General features: G+C 45.1%; 1 protein-coding gene across 1 annotated transcript in view; it reads left to right on the top strand.

Moving 5' to 3' along the window:
* Positions 1 to 7664: 7664 nt before the first annotated feature.
* GUCY1A1 (guanylate cyclase 1 soluble subunit alpha 1) overlaps positions 7665 to 23194 on the top strand; it is a 101746-nt gene continuing 86216 nt past the window's right edge. The window contains exon 1 of the mRNA XM_089670419.1: positions 7665 to 8144. Coding sequence (XP_089526545.1) covers positions 7899 to 8144 — 246 coding nt within the window. The 5' untranslated portion in view covers positions 7665 to 7898. The remainder of the gene's footprint in view (positions 8145 to 23194) is intronic.

Genomic DNA, 23194 nt, shown 5'->3' with positions numbered 1-23194 from the left:
CTCCCTGTCCTAGGGTGACAATGCTGCTCACTATGGTGGTCACCCTAGGACAGGAAGTGAGCTAATGGCAGGATTACCAGGTTAATATAAAGAAAGAAAAGTGTGAAAAAAGAAAACTAATAAGGTGGGTAGCAGGGCACGTCATTGGACGATGCTGTGGAAGTATGGCAGCTGATGATGGATGGTGTGTAGGGAAATCGGTACTGAGCAGCACTTTTACAGAGTGGAGACAAACACTGTGCAGAAGAGGATGAAACAGGAAGGTGCTTCTAAGTGCAGTATTCCAGGTCAACTTTAATAAAAAGCGGTTAAAAACACTTTCAATGTGGTAGTATAAAACAGGCTCTAATGTCATCTGTCAGTAACAGGACTCTGTCCTGTAGCCCTGCTACTGAAGGATTACATTAGAGCCTGTTTTATACTACCGCATTGTAAGTGTTTTCAACCGCTTTTTATTAAAGTTGACCTGGAATACTGCACTTAGAAACGCCTACTTGTTTCACCTTCAAAAAGAAAACTAATGCAGCCACCACATCTAAAGCTGGCCATAGAAGGTGCATTTTCATTCCTGCAACAACGGGTTGCAGGAAAGAAAATTGCTTGACTGCTTCATCAAAACAGTCAGTATTGATGGGGGAATTCCTCTTACGGAACTATTGTGTTCTCCCGACGGGGGGACTGGGGAGCTGTCATCAGCAGGAGAACACAATGCTAACTGCTAACAGGTATAAGAGCCACTAACAATAATCGCATGTAATACCTGACAGACTGGCTGTACCTGTATGCTCTAGCATGATGTGGGGACCTCTGATGTGATGGAGGAACCCCTATTGTGAAGGGGTAGCTCTGTGATGGGTGGACTGTATGGTGACAATTTGGGATAGGGGAAGTCTGATGTTATGAGAACACTCAGTAAAGAGCGACATCGTATGTGATCGGAGAACTCTTTTGTATAGGGAGGACTCTGACATATAGGGGTGACTCTGACATGATGGAGGGAGAATCTAGCATATTGGAGGTACTTGGGAGTGATGGGGGGACTCTGACATGAAGAGGTAACCTACAGGGTGGCGCTAACATGATAGGGGCCTTTGACATAAAGAAGGAACTCTATCATGATGTGGGGACCTCTAATGTGATGGAGGTTACCTCTGATTATTGGCAGGCTCTGTTATGGGTGGACTTTGTGTGAGATGATCATTCTAAGATTTGGGTGGGGGCTTTTAGATGGAGAACTCTGATGTAATAAGAAGAGTAATGGGAGAAATCATACATAATGAGAGGACTCTGATATATAGGGAGGACTCTGACATGATCAGGGAAACTCTAACATAAAGGGGGAACACTGACATACATGGGGGCTGTGTTATTGGGGGCTGTGTGAGCATGGCTCTAAGATTTGGAAGAGGTAAACTGTGACATATAGAAGGAGTCTGACATGATGAGTGGCCTCTGACATGAAAGGGGGACATCTCTATCTAAAGGGGGGGGGGCACTGTGATGGGAGGGACTTTGTGATGTGGGGGGGGGGGTCCTAAGATTTATGGGAAGCCTTGTGATGGTGAGGAATCTGGTGAGATAAGAATAGTCAGTAATGTGGGAAATCTGATACAATGTGGAGGATTGTGACTTATAGGGGGGACTGAGAGGTATAAGGGGAACACTAATGTGATGGGGGGACTCTGATGTGAAGGCTAAAACATGATGGGGACACCTCTGATGTCATGGGGGAACCATTGATGTGATGGGTGGGTGCTTCTGATATGATGGAGGAACCTCTGATGTGATGGGGGCATCTATGAAGTGATGGGGAACCTCTGAGGTGATGGTAAAACCTCTGGTGTGATAGGGGCACCTCTGATGTGATGAGGGATCATTTGATGTAAAAGAGGCACCTGCGGGCACCTCTAATGGGATTGGAGACCCCTGACGTGAAGGGGGAATCTCTTATGTGATGGGAGCACTTCTGATGTGATGGGGGAACCTCTGCTGTTAAACGGGAACCCCTGATGTGATGGGGGCATCTCTGATGTGCAGGGGGAGCATCTGATGTGATGGGGGATCCTCTAATGGGATGAGGGACCTTTGATGTGAAAGGGGAACTTCTGATGTGATGGGGGACCCTCTAATGGGATGAGGGACCTTTGATGTGAAAGGGGAACCTCTGATGTGATGGGGGCATCTCTGATGTGCAGGGGGAGCATCTGATGTGATGGGGGATCCTCTAATGGGATGAGGGACCTTTGATGTGAAAGGGGAACTTCTGATGTGATGGGGGACCCTCTAATGGGATGAGGGACCTTTGATGTGAAAGGGGAACCTCTGATGTGAAGTGGGCGCCTCTAATGTGATGGGGAAACCTCTGATATGATGGGGGATCCCCTGATGTGTAAGGGGCACCTCTGATGTGTAAGGGGAAGCTCCGATGTGATGGGGGATTCTCTAATGTGAAGCGGGCACGAATGATGTGATGGGGGCACCTCTGATGAGATTGGAGACCCCTGACGTGAAGGGTAATCTCTTATGTGATGGGGGCACTTCTGATGTGATGGGGCAACCTCTGCTGTAAAACGGGCACCTCTGATGGCATAGGGGGCATCTCTGATGTCAAGGGGGAGCCTTTGATGTGATAGGGGACCCTCTAATGTGATGAGGGACCTCTCATCTGAAAGGGGAACCTCTGATGTGATGAGGGACCCTCTAATGCGATGAGGGACCTCTGATGTGATGGGGGAACCTCTGCTGTTAAACGGGAACCCCTGATGTGATGGGGGCATCTCTGATGTGCAGGGGGAGCATCTGATGTGATGGGGGACCCTCTAATGGGATGAGGGACCTTTGATGTGAAAGGGGAACCTCTGATGTGATGTGGGCACCTCTAATGTGATGGGGAAACCTCTGATATGATGGGGGATCCCCTGATGTGTAAGGGGCACCTCTGATGTGTAAGGGGAAGCTCCGATGTGATGGGGGATTCTCTAATGTGAAGCGGGCACGAATGATGTGATGGGGGCACCTCTGATGAGATTGGAGACCCCTGACGTGAAGGGTAATCTCTTATGTGATGGGGGCACTTCTGATGTGATGGGGCAACCTCTGCTGTAAAACGGGCACCTCTGATGGCATAGGGGGCATCTCTGATGTCAAGGGGGAGCCTTTGATGTGATAGGGGACCCTCTAATGTGATGAGGGACCTCTGATATGAAAGGGGAACCTCTGATGTGATGTGGGCACCTCTTATGTCATGGGGGACCTCTAATGTAATGGGGAAACCTCTGATGTGATGGGGGATCCTCTAATGTGAAGGGGGGATCCTCTGATATGTAAGGGGCACCTCTGATGTGAAAGGAAAACATCCAATGTGATGGGGGACCTCTAATGTGAAGGGGGCACCTCTGATGTAATGGGGGACCTCTAAAGTGATAGGTCACCTCTGATGTGATGGTGACTTCTGATGTGATAGGGGAACTCTGATGTAATGGAGGAACCTCTAATTTAATGGGGCCACCTCTGATGTGATAGGGAACCTCTGATGTGATTGAGCACCACTGATGTGAAGGGGGGACCTCTGCTGTGAAAGGGGCACCTCTGATGTGAAAGGGCGCCTCTGATAGGATGGAGCAGTACTGATATGAAGGGGGAAGCTTTGATGTGATGGGGGGACCTCTGATGTGATGGTGAACCTCTGATGTGATGGAGGGACATCTAATGTGAAGGGGTACCTCTGATGTGATGGAGGAACCTCTGATGAGATGAGGGACCTCTGATGTGATCTGGGACCTTTGATGTGAAGGGGGAACCTCTGATGTGATGGGGGCAACTCTGATGTGAAAGGGGCACTTCTGATGTGACGTGGGCACCTCTTATGCAATGGGGGACCGCTGATGTAATGTGGAAACATCTGATGTGATAGGGGCGCCTCTGATGGTATAGGGGCACCTGTGATGTGATGGGAGACCTCTGATGAGATGGGGGGGGTGGCTCTGATGTGATAGGGGAAACTCTGATGGGATTGGCGAGCGCTGATTTGATGGGGGACCTCTGAAGTCATGTGGGAAGCTTTGATGTGATGGGGGAACCTCTGTTGTGATGGTGAACCTCTGATGTGATGGAGGGACATCTAATGTGAAGGGGCACCTCTGATTTAATGGAGGAAACTCTGATGAGATGAGGGACCTCTGATGTGATGGGGGACCTTTAATGTGAAGGGGGAACCTCTGATTTGATGGGGGCAACTCTGATGTGATGGGTGACCTCTGATGTGATAGGGGATATTCTGATGTGATGGGAGACCACTGATGTGAAGGGGGAACCTGTGATGTGAAGGAGGCACTTCTGATGAAATGAGGGACCTCTAATGTGATGGGAGACCTTTGATGTGAAGGTGGAACTTCTGATATGATGGGGGTACCTCTGATGTGACGGGAGACCTCTGATGTGATCGGGGGACCTCTGGTGTGATGGTGAAACCTCTGATGTGATAGGGGATCCTGTGATGTGAAAGGGGCATCTCTAATTGGATGGGGGCACCTCTGATGTGATGGGGGACCTCTGATGTGAAAGGGGCACCTCTGATGTGATGTGGGCACCTCTTATGTGATGAGGGGCCTCTGATGTAATGCAGAAACATCTGATGTGATAGGGGCACCTCTGATGGGATGGGGGCACCTTTAATGTGATGGGGGACCTCTGATGTGAAAGGGGCACATCTGATGTGATGGGGGACCTCTGAAGTCATGCGGAAACCTTTGATGTAATGGGGGAACCTCTGATGTGATGGTGAATCTCTGCTGTGAAACGAGCACCTCTGATGTGATGGCGGAACCTCTAATGGGATGGAATGGGATGAAATCATGTGGAGGGGAAACCTATGGTGTGAAGGGGAATCCTCTAATGGGATAGGGGACCTCTGTTGTGATGGGGGCACCTCTGATGCAATTGGGAAATCTCTGAAGTAAAAAGGGCACCCCTGATCGGATCGGGGGCATCTTTTATGTGATGGGGGCACCTCTGATGTGATGGAGGATCCTCTGATGTGAAAAGAGCACCTTTGATTTAAAGGGGGCATGTCTGATGTGATAGGGGATCTCTGAAGTGATGAGGAAGCCTTTGATGAGACAGGGAACCCCTGGTGTGATAGGAAAACATCTGATGTGATGGGGGACCTCTGATGTGATGGGGGAACCTCTGATTTAATGGGGCCACCCCTGATGCAATGGGGAACCTCTGATGTGATGGGGGTACCTCTGAAGTGATGGGCACTACTGATGTAATGGGACAACCTCTGCTGTGAAAGGGGCACCTTGATAGGATGGGGGATCTCTGATGGGATGGGAAGATTCTGATGTGATGGGGGCACCTCTGATGTGATACAGGAACTTTTGATGTGATGGTTGGCTTCTGATGTGATGGGGAACCTCTAAAGTGATGGAAGCACCTCTAATGTGATGGGGGAACCTCTGCTGTGAAAGGAGCACCACTGATGTTATGTGGGACCTCTGATGTGAAAGGGGGGACTTCTGATGTGAAGGGGGAATCTCTGATGGGATGAGGATCTCTGATGTGATGGGGACTTGATATGATGGGGGCACCTTTGATGTTTTGGGGATCGCTGATGTGATGGGGGAACCTCTGATGGGATGGGGCCACCTCTGATGTGATGTGGGCACCTCTTATGTGATGAGGGGCCTCTGATGTAATGCAGAAACATCTGATGTGATAGGGGCACCTCTGATGGGATGGGGGCACCTTTAATGTGATGGGGGACCTCTGATGTGAAAGGGGCACATCTGATGTGATGGGGGACCTCTGAAGTCATGCGGAAACCTTTGATGTAATGGGGGAACCTCTGATGTGATGGTGAATCTCTGCTGTGAAACGAGCACCTCTGATGTGATGGCGGAACCTCTAATGGGATGGAATGGGATGAAATCATGTGGAGGGGAAACCTATGGTGTGAAGGGGAATCCTCTAATGGGATAGGGGACCTCTGTTGTGATGGGGGCACCTCTGATGCAATTGGGAAATCTCTGAAGTAAAAAGGGCACCCCTGATCGGATCGGGGGCATCTTTTATGTGATGGGGGCACCTCTGATGTGATGGAGGATCCTCTGATGTGAAAAGAGCACCTTTGATTTAAAGGGGGCATGTCTGATGTGATAGGGGATCTCTGAAGTGATGAGGAAGCCTTTGATGAGACAGGGAACCCCTGGTGTGATAGGAAAACATCTGATGTGATGGGGGACCTCTGATGTGATGGGGGAACCTCTGATTTAATGGGGCCACCCCTGATGCAATGGGGAACCTCTGATGTGATGGGGGTACCTCTGAAGTGATGGGCACTACTGATGTAATGGGACAACCTCTGCTGTGAAAGGGGCACCTTGATAGGATGGGGGATCTCTGATGGGATGGGAAGATTCTGATGTGATGGGGGCACCTCTGATGTGATACAGGAACTTTTGATGTGATGGTTGGCTTCTGATGTGATGGGGAACCTCTAAAGTGATGGAAGCACCTCTAATGTGATGGGGGAACCTCTGCTGTGAAAGGAGCACCACTGATGTTATGTGGGACCTCTGATGTGAAAGGGGGGACTTCTGATGTGAAGGGGGAATCTCTGATGGGATGAGGATCTCTGATGTGATGGGGACTTGATATGATGGGGGCACCTTTGATGTTTTGGGGATCGCTGATGTGATGGGGGAACCTCTGATGGGATGGGGCCACCTCTGATGTGATGTGGCAACCTCTGATGTGATGGGTGCACCTCTGATGTGATGGAGAACCTCTACTGTGAAAGGAGCAACTCTTATAGGATGGGTAAACCACTGATGTGAAGGGAGAACCTCTGATGTTATAAGGCACCTCTGGTGTGATGAGGGACATCTAATGTGAAGGGGTTCTGTTGATGTGACGATGTGATGGGGAACCTATTATGGGATGGGGGCACCTTTGATGGGATGCAGATACCTCTAATGTGATTGGGAACCTCTGAAGTGATGGGGAAAGCTCTACTGTTAAAGGGGCACCTCTGATGTGATGGGTCACCTCTGTTGAGATTTGGACCCTCTGATGTGAAGTTAATTTCATCAAAACAGTTGTGTACATTGTCCAGACTTAGATTTCCCATTGATAAGTAACATTTACATTTTTTAGACTGGGGTGCCTGAATTTTTTTTATATTTGTGTAGTAACTGAAAAAAAAATGTGTCGAGAAAAACTGACGTAGTAAACCACACCGGTCAGGAAATTAATAGCCGGTAAAGGTAAATTTTCCCTAGATAGATGCTGCAGATCTCAGTCCTATGAGCTCCCTCCATCCAGTGACAGATGAGAAGCAGGAAAGGTGACAGAGGACACTCAGGTTCCAGAGATGTGACAGATGACAGGCAAGACTGATAGACAAAAAAAGAGAGAACAGTCAGCCAAAGTTGGGGAAACTGTTGGCAGGAAACTACGGGGAGTAAACTTGAATGGGCCCCCCATGCACATAGGGCCTCTGGGCAGTGCTGACAGATGACAGGCAGGGGAGGTGACAGCTGACAGTCAGGGATATGACAGGCTGGGAAGGTGACAGATGATAGACAGGGATGTGACAGATGATAGACAGGGATGTGACAGATAACAGGCCGGGAAGGTGACATATGACAGCCAGGGATGTGACAGATGATAATCAGGGATATGACAGTAGACGAAGTTGAGTGTGAGAAGTGCGGAGGGTGGTCCCGTCGTCATGCAGTGGGAGCCCCCCCTTCCCTTCCCTCGCCGTGTGCTGTGCTCTCCGCCCTCTGTACACAGCATTCCTCCGAACACTTCCAGCTCTGCATGAAGTCCGGGACCTGTTAGACTGCGGAGAGATCGGAGAGCGGCACATGAGCTGACAGCGGCACTCCAACATGTTCTGCACGAAGCTGAAGGATCTGAAATTGTCTGGGGAATGCCCCTTCTCTATGCTGAGCCAGCCATCGGAGGACGATGAAGTGCCGGCCAGTGCGGCAGCTGGAGCCCCGATCTGCAGCGAGGAGTCCGGCGTAGTGCGGCACCGAAGAGCCGCCGAGGAGCCTCCGCAGAGGAAGAGCAGCCGCACCAGGGTCTACCTGCACACTTTAGCGGAGAGCATCCACAAGTTAATCTTCCCCGAGGTAATCCACACTGATTTCATTTATTCCACTTAGCACCCCAATCAACTCTTCTCACCAATCCCCCTCCTCCCAGGGCTGTGGCATCTAAGGGGTTAAAGCTACATCTTCACAGCAATCAGTTTACAATGATTCTTTATTAGTTCTATTTATGTATGTGGAATAATCAATATTTCTACAGTCTAAGTAAAAGGAGGGAAAAAAAGTAGTTCTAAAGCTGGCCATACACAGGTAGGGTGAGCGACAAAAATCGAACAGCTTCCTCCAACCATGTTAAACAGCGCAGGTTGACGGTTCTTCCGCTACGGCTACTATGTTCTGATTTGGATCCGGGTGCTGTCCGGATGACAATTTTCCACCTGGCCCCTTAGTTTTTCTTTTTTTTTTTTAAATTATTGTTTTTTATTGGTCATTTGATTGTTTACAACAATTAACAGTATTGTCGCAATAATGTATTACAGGTTTCTAAAGGATATAGATAACAGAGTATGAGCATATTCAACATCTTACAAAATTCAGCTAACCCTTAGTTTTTCATTTGAGGGATGTAGGGTCGGTGTGGGGTCAACAGGGCTACCCACAGATTGAATTTTGGCTGGTTCATCAAAATTCATTCCATGTAGGGCTAGCTTTGGATCAACAATAGGTGCATTTTTGTGCTGCAAATAATATGAATGCAATGGAGTTGATTTACTAAAACTGGAGAGTGCAAAATATAGTGCAGCTGTGCATGGTAGCCAATCAGCATCTAACATCAGCTTGTTCAATTAAGCGTTGGCAATAAAACCTGGAATCCGATTGGTTTCTATGCAGAGCTGCATCAGATTTTGCACTCTCCAGTTTTTGTATTGTTAAGAATGTGGTTTAAACACTGATCCAGTAGTCCTATTAAAGTAGATGTAAGCCTAATCACTAAACTCTCATAAGCCTTTTCATTTTAATGGCATTAAAAGCTGGACATACACTATAGAATCATATTATACAACCCCCTTTAGATCAACCATCAACTTTGCTTGCCTGATTGGATACAAATTAAATGGATTGTTTAGGATTGCCCTATAATTTTCGTACATCGAAAAAGGATTTGCTGAGATTCTGCAATCTGATAGTATTGTGAATAGCCAGTTTTAAAACAGAAGTAAAGAGAGATATACTCACCTTTCCTCCAACAGTTCTCATCCCTGTGCCAGCACAGGCATCTTTAATCTGAGTGCCAGTTTTCAGCCATCTTCATGACACCACTTCTGCGCACGCGCAGGAGCTAGTCTTCTAGGTACACAGGGATCAAACTGGCACTGACAGTTGATCTGTGCATGTGCAGCTCAGTTTATATAGCAGAGAATGCTGTGAGCAGGCAGGTAGGTGCATCCTATTGTAGAAGATACAATGCAAGTTTCTTCCGCCATAAAGAACCTGCCTGCTCGCTCAAGCTTTAGTTCGGCTTTAATTTTCATTTCAATCTTTTTAAATCTACAGCTTTCATTAAAGTAATGCGTGCTGCTCCTGTCATGACGTTCCATGTTCAGGCACCTTATATAAGATGGCAACACTTTCCCTGTTTACCAATTGTGCCCTTGTGTTGTCACCAGGGGCGGACTGACAACTCATGGGGCCCCTGGACAATAGGGGATCATGGGGCCCCTGTGTCCTTGCCCAAACTCAAAAAAGCCTATGAAATAGGTACCAGGGGCATCTCATGGGGCCCCCTACTGACCCCGGGGCCTTGGGCAGTGCCCCAGTTTCCAAATGGTCAGTCCGCCCCTGGTTGTCACCCTGGCAGACATGCGTCTGATGGAAACTCGTAGTGCGCATTACACAGTTATGGTCCACTGTTGTCACCATCAGGCAAGCCACCCTGAGAAATGAAATACAGCCATTAATTTTGTGACTGTAGATAGGAAGTGATTGCAAAGGATTTGTAGGACACCAGCAGCACTGAGATGCAACAAAGGATAAAAGGGGTAGTTTATGTCAAACATGGTAATGGTTTGTGATAGTCGCTGTCATCTACTTAACACTCCAGGCATTTTGCTGAAATGGAGAAATAAACACTCTGGCAGCCAGCGCCAACGTCTTTCTCAGCTGTATAAATAGGCAATGTAGCCAAGCTCCAAAGTACAGCTAGTCCTCTGCCTGGATGGTGTCTGTACATAATGTAGGTGCATTATCCATCATTGGTCCACAGTGTATGATTATACAGATGTTAACCTCTATGGAGGTGATGTATGTCAGCTGCTCAATTGTTTCTATGTGTTTTGTCCATTCCAATTAAGAATGATGTGTTTTCTGACAGCATACAAAAATCAATGTACAGCGGTGCCCAGAGCAGACGCACAAAGTGATGCGCTTCTATTGGCATGGGTGATTTTTGACGTCATTGTGCAGATGTGCATTTTCCTAATTAACATTTTTATTGTGTGATAGATGTCTAAGGGTGCAGCTCAGTGCGAGTTTACATATCCACTGCTTTCTACAAGTGCAGGTCTGTTCAGGTGCACTGTTCATTTTTTTTAAGTGATCTCTCCTAAAATAAACGGAACGCACTTTCTGCTGCCTTCCTGTGATTACACAGTGTGCTGGAATATTTACACCAGATGTTCTTAGGGTTGCCTGCCTGACACCGTTTTTCCTGATGTCGTTTGTCATTTCAAATATGATCTTGTTCTGGCCAGTGAGTAGCAGATGCAGATTTAGGTGTGTGCGAGGTTGTATCTGTGTTCATCCTTCCTTATGGCTTGTTTTGCAGTTAGCTTAAAAATGACTTCTCTTATCATTATTATAGAGCTCAGGTGCTCAACTTGTGGCCCTTTGTCACTTACTTGGCAGCCCTCAGGGCCCCTGCAGACAATAACCTGTTTTTCCTTGCCTAAATGCTTGCTCAGTTCGGTGAAGAAGATATGTTCTTTAGACCAGCTTTTCTCAACCAGGGTGCCACTGCATCATGGGGTGCTTTCTAGGTTGCCCCAGGGTGCTGCAAGCACAGGACCCAGTTTTCTCTGTATTACCATCATGAGTTACCATGATGTGGGTGAGCCAGCCATCAACACCATAGCAACCAATGACGCTCTGGGGTCAGGACCCATGGCGCCAGTCAGTGCTATGATGATGGAGGCCAGCTCGCTTGCACCATGGCATTACATAACTATAATCCAGAGCAGGAAGCATGCAGGGCCACCCTTAGCAATAAGGGAAATATGGAAGTATGCCTTCTCCAGACCTCCCCCATCTTTTGCCCTGTGCTGCGCTGCTGGAACCAAAAGGTAGGGTTCTGATATGAAAAGGAGACTGTGTGATTTGGGGGCTCTGATTGGAGGGATGTGTGTTTGTGGGGCTCTGTGATGAGGGGGTCTGTGCAACTGAAGGCCTTGTGATGAAGGGAGTGTGTGATTGGGGTACTCTGTAATGGGGGGCCTCTGATGTGATGGGGAGGTTCTAATGTGATGGGAGGACTTTGTGATGGGGAGGCTCTAATGTGATGGAAGGACTGTGATTTGATTGGGAGACTCATGTATAGGGGGCCTCTGATGTATAGGGATGATTTTGATGTTATGGAGAGCTATAATGTATAGGAGGCCTTTAACGTATAGGGGGGAGTCCTAAGTGATAGGGTGCCTGATCTGATGTGATGGAGTATTTGAGGTGAAATGGTGAGTAACTCTGATGTGATGGGGTATCTGTCATATAATGGGGTACCTTTTATGTGGTGGGGGTTCTTTTAACCTCTTGGTGGCAGCCGTACGCATATGTGTGGCCGCTTAGTGTGTGGGCCTTAATGCTGAGTGGCGTCATATATGCAGCCTGTTAAAACAACTTATTGTGCTGATAGCACACTCCCTGCATGGTAACCCGCGAGGATCGATAAGCTCCTGATGCATACTTGCAGTCGGGAGCTTTCTGATCATATGACAGCCAATTACAGCAGTCGTATTACCCAAATGCCTGCCTTTTAGAACTCTTAAAGGGCCGGGAGGCGGCCAAGGGGTTAAGGGGAGCTGTAGGGAGCACAAACTTGGAAGTATTGATTTGTAAAAGGGTTGCAATAGCAGTGATCTCTGGCAGTCTCATACAATGTGTCTCCAGTCTCAGGGGTGGACTGACAACTCATGGGGCCCCGGGCAATAGGGGATCATGGGGCCCCTGTGTCCTTGCCCAAACTCAAAAAAGCCTATGAAAAAGGTACCAGGGGCATCTCATGGGGCACCCTACTGACCCCGGGCCCTCGGGCAGTGCCCGAGTTTCCAAATGGTCAGTCTGCCCCTGTCCAGTCTATTACTTCCCAGTCTCTAATAACCCCAATAGCATGTTTGCAGTCTTTGACCATCACTTTGCATATACGCATAGGGGTGGATTTACTAAAACTGGAGTACTCAGAATCAGGTGAAGCTGTGCATGGTAGCCAATCAGCTTCTCACTTCAGTTTGTTCAATTAAGCTTTGCCAATAAAATCTGGAAGCTGATTGGTATCTATGCAGAGTTGCACTAGATTTTGCTCCCTCCAAGTTTAGTAAATAACCCCCCTCCGTATTTAAAATTCTTATTTTGCATATCTGTAATGTCTGATAGCTTTCTGTAGCAATGCATTCACTACATGTTGTGCGTGGCTCTTTGATGATTTTAGTGGCAGCACTTGAGGCCCCCTGAATGAAGAAGGTTGAACATCACTGGTATAGAATCACAATGAGCAGGGCACTTAGGTAACTAGAAGTAATGATATGCTGCAGTAATGACCTTTACATGGTCTTACAAGCACAATGATTAATAAAGGGGTCATGCAAAGCGGCCAACTCAACCAACTGCAGACCTTTACAGAAAATAGCCATAGTAAAGGAATATATATTTGAAATTAGCACCGGCATATAAGAAATGTGTGGTCTTTTACACTTCCTTGACATTATGGGGTTTTGCATGAAATTATCACTCAAAGAAACAAGTGTAAAATGTTTCTAATATTAATTATTCTTTCTTTATTATACAGGATTTACTGAGCACCAACAGATTTTTCAACGCCTTATAAAATAAAGGAAGGGAGTACAGTTAGGCTACTTTCACACTGATCTGACACAAAAACACATAGGTGTTTTTACTGCACTTTTACCATGCTTTCTGAGCGTTTTTTAAAGGACACGTGATTTAAAAACTGCACCAAAAACACTTCTCAGAGGCATTTTTCAGGCGTTTTCCATTGAGTTCAATGGGAAGAGGCGTTTTTGGGGCATTTTTTTTTAACTGAACAAACATGCTCCAAAGATGCTGCGGGCAGGAGTTTTTACTCCGCAACTGTAGCACAATGCCCCAGTGTGAAAACATACATAGACATACATAGGGAAGCATTTTTCTTGAGCTTTTCAGGCGCTTTTTTTTTAACACTTTTTAACGCTTTTGTTAACTCAAAACCCCTCAGTGTGAAAGTAACCTTACAATACAATTCGATACAAGAGGGTGAGGGACCTGCTCATGAGCACTTACAATCAAAATAATCAGTTATCAAACTTCTCTACTATGCACTGTGAGCATTTAATGTTTCAGGTGAATTCTTCCACCTCGTGTTCGCAATGCACAGCTGACAATAAACACTGAATTATATGCCTAGATTCTTACTAGTGTAATGTGCATTTTCGTGGTGTGTTTATGTGCTTGGATTCTTTGCGTTTTCATGCTTAATGCATAGGAGGAGACTGGTTGTTAAGCACAAAACCCTGCCAAAAACACCCAAAAACCTACCAAAACCGCATGTACATGCATTTTTCAAGCATTGAAGTCTATGGGGCCAAAAGCGCAGTATACTGCACCAAAAGAAGCATCCACATCTTTTCAAAAATTGCACTGCACCAAGTTGCTTTTATTGGAATGGGCAAAATAAAGAATATGATTTCCACTGATGTGTATTTCAGTGCAACAGCAGATGCAGGAGAAATCACACTAGTGTGAATGGGGCCTTAGAGATAGTAGCACCTGTTAGTAACTTTAACTGTATTACTTTGTTTTATTACTTATCTCGTAGAAAAATACTGTGCTTGTTGATACATATATATATATATATACATATACACTCACCGGCCACTTTATTAGGTACATCTGTTCAATTGCTTGGTAACACAAATTGCTAATCAGCCAATCACATGACAGATGTGGTGCAGACGACTTGCTGAAGTTCAAACTGAGCATCAAAATGTGGAAAAAAGGGAATTTAAGTGCCTTTGAACATGGCGTGGTTGTTGGTGCCAGACGGGCTGGTCTGAGTATTTCAAAAACTGCTTATCTACTGGGATGTTCATGCACAACCATCTCTAGGATTTGCAGAGAAAAAGAGAAAATATCCAATGAGTGGCAGTTGTTTGGATGAAAATGCCTTGTTGATGAATGTTGACTTCAGCTGCAACATTCAGATGGCGGAGTCAGAATTTGGTGTAAACAACACAAAAGCATTGATCCATCCTACCTTGTATCAACGGTTCAGGCTGGTGATGTGGGGGATATATTCTTGGCACTAGCAAGGTGTACCTATTAAAGTGGCTGGTAAGTGTGTACAGTGAGGAACAAAAGTATTTGAACACCTTGCAATTTTGCAAGTTCTCCCACTTAGAAATCACGGAGGGGTCTGAAATTTACATTGTAGGTGCATTCCCACTCTGAGAGACAGAATTAAAAAAAAAAAATCAGGAAATCACATTTTATGACTTTTAAAGAATTTATTTGTCTTGCACTGCTGAACATATGTATTTGAACACCTGAGACAATCAGTGTTAATATTTGGTAAAGAAGCCTTTGTTTGCAATTACAGAGGTCAAATGTTTCCTGTAGTTTTTGACCAGGTTTGCACACACTGCAACAGGGATTTTGGCCCACTCCTCCACACAGATTTCCTCTAGAATTGTCTGGTTTCGGGGCTGTCGCTGAGCAACACGGAGTTTCAGCTCCCTCCAAAGATGTTCTATTGGATTTAGGTCTGGAGACTGGCTAGGTCACTCCAGAACCTTGATATGCTTCTTATGGAGCCACTCCTTGGTTATCCTGGCTGTGTGCTTCGGGTCGTTGTCATGTTGGAAGACCCAGCCACAACCCATCTTCAATGCTCTGACTGAGGGAAGGAGGTTGTTGCTCAAAATCTCACAATAAATGGCCCCATTCATCCTCTCCTTAATAAAGTGCAGTCGTACTGTCCCCTTTGCAGAAAAGCACCTCCAAAGCATGATGTTACCACCCCCATGCTTCACAGTAGGGATGGTGTTCTTGGGATGCAACTCATCCTTCTTTTTCCTCCAAACATGACGAGTGAAGTTTAGACCAAAACGTTCTACTTTGGTCTCATCTGATCACATGACTTTCTCTCATGCCTCCTCTGGATCATCCAGATGGTCATTGGCAAACTTCAGACGGGCCTGGACATGTGATGACTTGATCAGGGGAACCTTCCGTGCAATGCATGATTTGAAACCATGACGGTATAGTGTTCTACCGACAATGACCTTTGAAACTGTGGTCCCAGCTCTCTTCATGTCATTGACCAGCTCCTCCCTTGTAGTTCTGGGCTGATTCCTCACCTTTCTTCTCATCAGTGATACCCCACGAGGTGAGATCTTGCATGGAGCCCCAGTTCGAGGGAGACTGACAGTCGTCTTTAGCCTCTTCCATTTTCAAACAATTGCTCCAACAGTTGATCTGTTTTCACCAAGCTGCTTGGCAATTGCCCCGTAGCCATTTCCAGCCTTGTGAAGGTCCACAATTTTGTCTCTGGTGTCTTTTGACAGCTCTTTGGTCTTGCCCATGGTAGTAGTTGGCGTCTGACTGAGTGTGGGGTGGACAGGGGTTAAAGAGCTCAGACAGGTGCTACTAAGTTAGATTAATGAGTGGAGTAGAGGTGGACTTTTTAAAGGCACAATAACAGGTCTTTGAGAGCCAGAATTCTTGCTGTTTCTTAGGTGTTCAAATACTTATGTTCAGCAGTGCAAGACAAATAAATTCTTTAAAAATCACAGAATGTGATTTCCTGAATTTTTTTAAATTCTGTCTCTCAGAGTGGGAAAGCGCCTACAATGTGAATTTCAGACCCCTCCATGATTTCTAAGTGGGAGAACTTGCAAAATTGCAGGGTGTTCAAATACTTCTGTTCCTCACTGTATATATATATATATATATATATATATATATATATATATGTTTTTAAATTGTTAATACAAAGATATTAGAGTGGTAGCAAACTCTTTTTTAATAACTTTACCTACAGGTAAGCTTGTAATAAAGCTTACCTGTAGGTAAAATTAATATCTCCTAAACGTGAACCGTTTAGAAGATAATAGCATTTCTGATAGCCGACACATGCGCTCTGAAGGAATGGCATACCTTTGCCGCTCTTTCAGAGCAGTGCCTCGTGGCCTGGGACTCCTACGCGCATTTGCAGGAGTGATGTCATCGCTGCTCGGCCAGTGAACTGGCCAGAGCTGGCAAACCCGGAAGGAAGACCGGGTGAAGATGGAAGCCCCGGGGAGCAGTGACAGCGCTCCACTGGAGGGCTTTCTTTCAAGGAAAGCCCTTCACAGTGTACTAGTATGCGATGCATACTAGCACATTATACCTTTACCTTGCAGGGGGTGTTTTTTTCACTTTTTTTTTGGATGCGGTTTACTACCGCTTTAACAAAACGTGGTATTAATATAATTCAAATAGAGAGGCAGGAAGCAGACAAATAATCAATAATGCCAGACAAGGAAAAAAATGCAGGCTCTGAAGATTGCAGTCTGCAATTTGGTGGTCTGTAGAAAAAAGCTCCCTTATATTAGTGGTCAGTGAAGTGTACTTTTACATTGGTAATCAGTGGGAAATGCCCCTTTTACATTGGTAGTCATTGCAAAAGTGCCCAGGAAAGAGAGGAGTGGAAAAGTGCCCTCATACATTTGTGGTCAGTATAAAAGGGCTCCTTTACATTAGAAATCAGAGGTCAATTTCCCTTTACATTGGTGATCAGCGAGAGAGGTGCCCCTTTACTTTGGTAATCAGTAGGGGAGGTGTCTCATTATCTGTTGGCCAGTAGGAGAAGTGTCTAATTACTTTGTTGGTCAGTAGGAAAAGTGTCTCCTCACTTAAGTGGTCAGTAGGAGAGGTGTCTCCTCACTTTGGTGGTCAGTAGGAGAGGTGTCTCCGTACTTTGGTGATCAATAGGAGAGGTGCCCCTTTACTTTGGTGTCCAGTAGGAGAGGTGTCTGCTTACTGTGGTGGTCAGTAAAAGAGGTGCCTCCGTACTTTGAAAATCAGTAAAAGGAATGGACAGTTACACTGGTGGCCAGTGTAGGGCCTCATGGATTGGGACCAGACTTTCTGCAAGCACGATCAGATGAAAATGAATCCACCATTACTACTGGAACCCCAACAATTTCTGAAGGAAACCATGGTTCCCAAAAAACTGTTGAGAAAGGCTGGTCTAGAGACAATACATGAGTTGAATCTGAGATGCCATACTGAGCATATTATGGGGTCTCATAATACAAGAAAAAAATGTAAGTTATGATCTGCAGTTTAAAATAGAAGTGAAGGGCGCATGCGCGGCTGGCCAGCAGATGACAGCTCACTGAGTAGAGCTCCGTCCGTCCACCAGTGACAACGCGGCACACAGCAAGCCCGAACCCAGCAAACATAGCAGGCACACAGCTATGGGTTACGGAACCCTTGGTCAGCATGACCCAACGTCGAAAAACACCGGGGCAACCGAGGAAACTCACTAACTTCTTCCCAGCCCTTGGTCCCTGTGGACAAGATGGTACCGGCTGCGTGACAGGCAGTCTCTCCCCTCATGAAGGAGACACACAGGGAGATACAGCATATAACCCGGACCCCAGGCTGAAGGCATCATTATACCCAGGAGACCCGGGTGAGTCCTCTCCTCCTTTGTCTCCTACTACTAGAAGCCCAGCCAAATCTAGACTGAGATTGGACACTGATGTCCCCCATGACAGACAGCCTTCTGTTTCACTTTCAAATCCTGACAACTCTCCATCTTTGATTGATTCCTATCCTGCCTCTGACCAACCTATCACGGAAATCGGTATGAAAAACATGCTCTTATCTCTGTGACAAACGTTGCATAATGACTTGACGGCGACATTATCCCAAATCTCCCTTACTGTACAAAAACAAGAAAAATGCATTCACCATATTGAAGACAAATTAGGAGAAATGTGCGCCGCACATAATGACCTCATAGATGCACACGCAGACCATACAGCTGAGGTTGACCAAATAAACCTCAAATTAGCAGACCTAGAGGATCGCTCCAGGAGAAACAGCATAAAATTCCGTGGTATTCCCGAGTCCATTACAGCGGATGCCATAGTCCCATTCATCCAACAACTCATGAAGCATATCATCCCTACACTCACAGATGTGGAACTAGCCATAGACCGGGCACATCGCATTCCCAAATCATCATTCTTTCCAGCCGCAATCCCCAGGGATACATTGGCATGCATACACTTCTATCATGGGAAAGAGAAGATAATGATAGCTGCCAGAAACCCCAACTCAATAGCACCAACACATGCAAATATCAAATTATTTGCTGACCTATCCAAAACGACACTTCTCAAATGTAAGAAACTCATCACTATAACGAAAGCACTACGGAACCACGGAATAGGATACCAATGGGGTTTCCCCACGAAACTAACCGTTAAACACCAAGGTAGGATCTACACGATCAAATCTTTAGACACAAGCATAGAACTCCTGAAAACGTGGAACATCATTCTGGAGGACACTCATGAACCCGCCTCCAACTGTCCGCAGCAAATGGACAGAGAATGGTCATGACTCCAAACCAGCCTGCACTCTTTAGCTCGCCACAAAACAGGCATTGCTCCATAAGCAACTACAACTGGCAAACGGCCCAGTATGGACTTCCTCACACTTCAAGATTCCTCCCAGCTTGCTCAAGCCTCCGTGTTACGAAGTAGCATATGATGCTACCCATGTCACTTGTATTTTTTGCAAGTCTTTTTTATTCCTCCTCCTCCCCCACAGTACCAGTCAACTTGAACGAATCTACCCTCCCCACAGTTCTCCAATACAAGATGAAAACCTCCTTCCAAAAAAACGATCGATACAAGCCCACAACAGATCCTCACTGGATGATCACCACCCACGCCATGAAAAACCCTATCTTTCTCCACTCTCTTGGAAACAACACCAATACCTCAAACAAACCATCAATATAAGAAACGATGATTAGTATATCTTCGCTAAATGTCGGAGGCCTCAACTCGCCTTATAAAAGATCCTTACTTTCTAGAGAAGCTCGATCTTTACAAGCGGACGTACTATTCCTACAGGAGACCCACTTTCTACACTTCAACGATTTATATGATGCCTGGCGATGACAACACAGCACGGAAAGGGACTATACCTACTATTCTCCATCTCATCTATCCTACTCCCGCATAGACTTCTTCATTACCGACAAATGGACTCTGCAACATGTCACTTCCTTCAAGATTGGCACCATTACATGGTCAGACCATGCCCCGATTACTATCTCTCTTGACCACAACCAATACTCATAGATCCCGCGGCTATGGCGACTGAACTCATCCCTACTGAAAAACCCAGACCTCAAGAAACGCATATTGGATGCACATCACACATTTTTTTAACTCAATGACACAGCTGACATATCTATCTCCATATTGTGGGCTACTTACAAGGCATACATGAGAGGTATTCTCATACAACTTAATTCCCACATCACGAAACAAAGAAACCAGTAAATAGATAAACTCCTCTCCTCCATCAAATCAAAAGAACAAATCAACAAAACATCCCCGGATCCATTAATTTCTTCCTCTCTTAATACAGATAGAAACAAACTACGATCCCTTTTATTATATAAATACGATCTTAATCTCCAAAAGATGAAGTAAAAATATTACTCACTAGGTAACAAAGCTAACTCAGTACTATCCAAACTCATCAAACAAAAACGACTAAAATCTAAAATTACATCAAACACCTAACCACCCATACCTTATATACCAACCCACAGGATATAGCTAATGATTTCGCAAATTATTATCAGAATGTATACAACCTTAAAAATGACCCCAACACCACGCAACCTACATCCACATCCATACAAACATTTTTACACACAACAAACCTCCCCCAACTCTCGCCGTCCCAATTTACTGACATCTCAATCCCAATCTCTTCCAAAGAGATAGAAGTGACTATCAAAACACTACCACTACACAAATCTCCGGGAAATGATGGATATACAAACAAATACTACAAACTATTTGCCCCAGAACTATCACCATACCTAACCAGACTTTTTAAAAACCTGGAAAAGACCCACAACTTGTCCAAAACTATAGGCCGATATCGTTACTTAATACCGATATAAAACTCTACGCAAAAATCATTTCACACAGACTTCTCTCTTATCTTCCTACCCTAATTCATCCGGACCAAGTAGGTTTCACACCAGATGCTACAAGAAGAATAATATCACTCCTCCACAATCTACAACTTTCTAAATGCCCCTCTTTACTACTATCCCTATCCCTAGATGCAGAAAAGGCATTTGACCACATACACTGGAAATTTATGCAACTCACACTCCAGAAATTTGGAATTACAGGTTGGATGTTAACAGCCATACTATCCTTGTACTCACATCCCTCGGCTAGAGTACTAACAGATGGTACACTATCCGATCCTTTTGACATCACAAACGGCACTAGACAAGGCTGCCCTCTTTCCCCTATAATATTCGCACTCCTCATCGAACCCTTAGCTTTCAAACTCAGAGATGACCCATCATTTACCGGCATCAAACATCTCAACACAGAACATAAAATCAGTCTATTTGCAGATGACATCATTTTGATGGTGATTAACCTCAACAAATCCCTCACAACAATTCGTAACCATCTCCATACCTACTCGACAGTCTCCTACTATAAACTCAATGAACCTAAATCTTCAATACTAAATCTCCATATATCACCCCAAGACCAAAAATTATTGACTACACAATTTCCATTTTCCTGGGAAACCCACAGTATCCCCTATCTAGGAATCAGACTAACGGCAACAACAGATCAACTATACCTTGCAAATCACAAGAAATTACTTGAAACTATCCCCCACGAAATTACTACTCTCCACACTTTAGAACTCTCCAAACTACAGTAGGTCGAGTAGCGACTCTGAAAATGTACATACTACCCAAAATACTGTACATATTCCGCACGCTTCCAATACCAGTCCCTAATGTTTTTTTTTCCAGACTGCAAATAATATTCACAAACTTCCTATGGAACTCCAAAAAACAAAGATGCACTACTAACCTTCTCATACGCACCACAACCAGAGGAGGAGCAGGCCTCCCCCACTTGAAATCCTATTACAATGCCACTCTACTTGACCAAATATACTTTTGGTGGAACCCTCCGAAAGAAAAAATATGGTCCATCATGGAAACTCTCCCATTTTACCCTCTTGATCCCCAAAATCTACTCATAACACCGCATACAGCCCAACTCGAAAATCAGTGGAAACACCCCTGTATCAAAGCCACTCTACAAGCTTGGCAAGATCTTCTTACCACCAAATTTACCGACATTAAACACCTCCCTACTCCACTCAATTTACTACATGTCCTTATACCCTCCTTAAACTTAACCCAATGGACAAAAACAGGGCATACTACACATTACTGACCTCTATGATGACCAAATCCCACACTCGTTCCAGAATATCCAAATCAAATATACACTTCCTTCTACCGAATGCTTCACCTACTTAAGAATTATACATTGCTTACAAACAACAAAATACCCTACTGTACAACGATCCCCATTACCGCATACCAATTCCTTACCAAAAAATGATATCCTGGTAAGGGCATTTCAACCTTTATACGCTCCTCACTAACCTACAATTCACCATACAAACTACCTCCCTAACAAACTGGGAAAAAGTACTTTCAAAACAAATTACAACTCAATCATGTGAAAAAGCATTCATTATTACACACAAATCCACCCGGTGTACCTCCCATTGGGAGTCGTACCTAAAAATCTTTCTCCAATGGTATCTAACTCCCATTAGGCTCTCTACCTACTATCCAAAACACCCCTCATCTTGCTGGAGACAATGTGGTGACATCGGTTCAACACTGCACATCTTCTGGTCTTGCAAAACAATTAGATCCTACTGGAATAGCGTTTTCAATCTAATCTCAGAAATATCTGGATCCCTGACCACCCCAAATCCTTCTTTAGCACTCCTACATATCGGAATCGAAGAGTTTCCACCAACTCCATCATTGTCCACACACTTTTCGCAGCTAAAATCAACATCATTAGATTATGGAACACCACTAACGCCCCTTCTCTCACACTCCTGATCCAAGATCTTAACTTCCAATGTGACATGGAAAAGAGATCAGCATCAAACAATTCCTCTCAACATAAATTCACCCTTCAATGGGCTCGATGGTTACACAACCCAAAATGCACCATACAACTTTGTTTAATAAATCGCAAATTTAAAACCAAAAATAACAACCAAACCTAGACTGGTATTTTCTCCCCCTTCCAAGTTACATACCCCTCCCCCTTCCTTTCCCCCCTATCCTTTCCAGTTCTATACTTCCCCCAATACCTCATACACTTAGCCAAGTTCAACACACTGACTAGAAAACCTCTGATGATGTTGTCTCATAGACCCTAACTACATCCCCCAATATTCAGAGGGATAAAATACTCTTGTTTATACTGTATTCCGACATTTCCTGTTGAACTGTATAATATCATCTGTTATGTCTATAAAACCCTCAATAAAAATTTATTGAAATTAAAATAGAAGTGGAGCCGCTGTTTAGTGCTGTCATTTGGCCTGACTGCAAATAAGCAGGGAGAGTGGTGTTGTCCCCAAAACTCATTGGCTGTTTTTTTCATGATTTATTTACCAACAATTATAATAAACGTTGGACTCTTTCCTTCTATTTTGATCTGGTGGTACTTTCTGTATTTCTATAGATTGGGCTACTGTCGGGTGGC

This window comes from Staurois parvus, unplaced genomic scaffold (genome assembly GCF_062004578.1).
Source record: "Staurois parvus isolate SC_StPar_1 unplaced genomic scaffold, SC_StPar_1.0 ptg000090l, whole genome shotgun sequence".
Taxonomy (NCBI): Eukaryota; Metazoa; Chordata; class Amphibia; order Anura; family Ranidae; genus Staurois; species Staurois parvus.
Note: the sequence above shows the minus strand (reverse complement) of the source record. Positions and strands in the feature narration are given on the sequence as shown.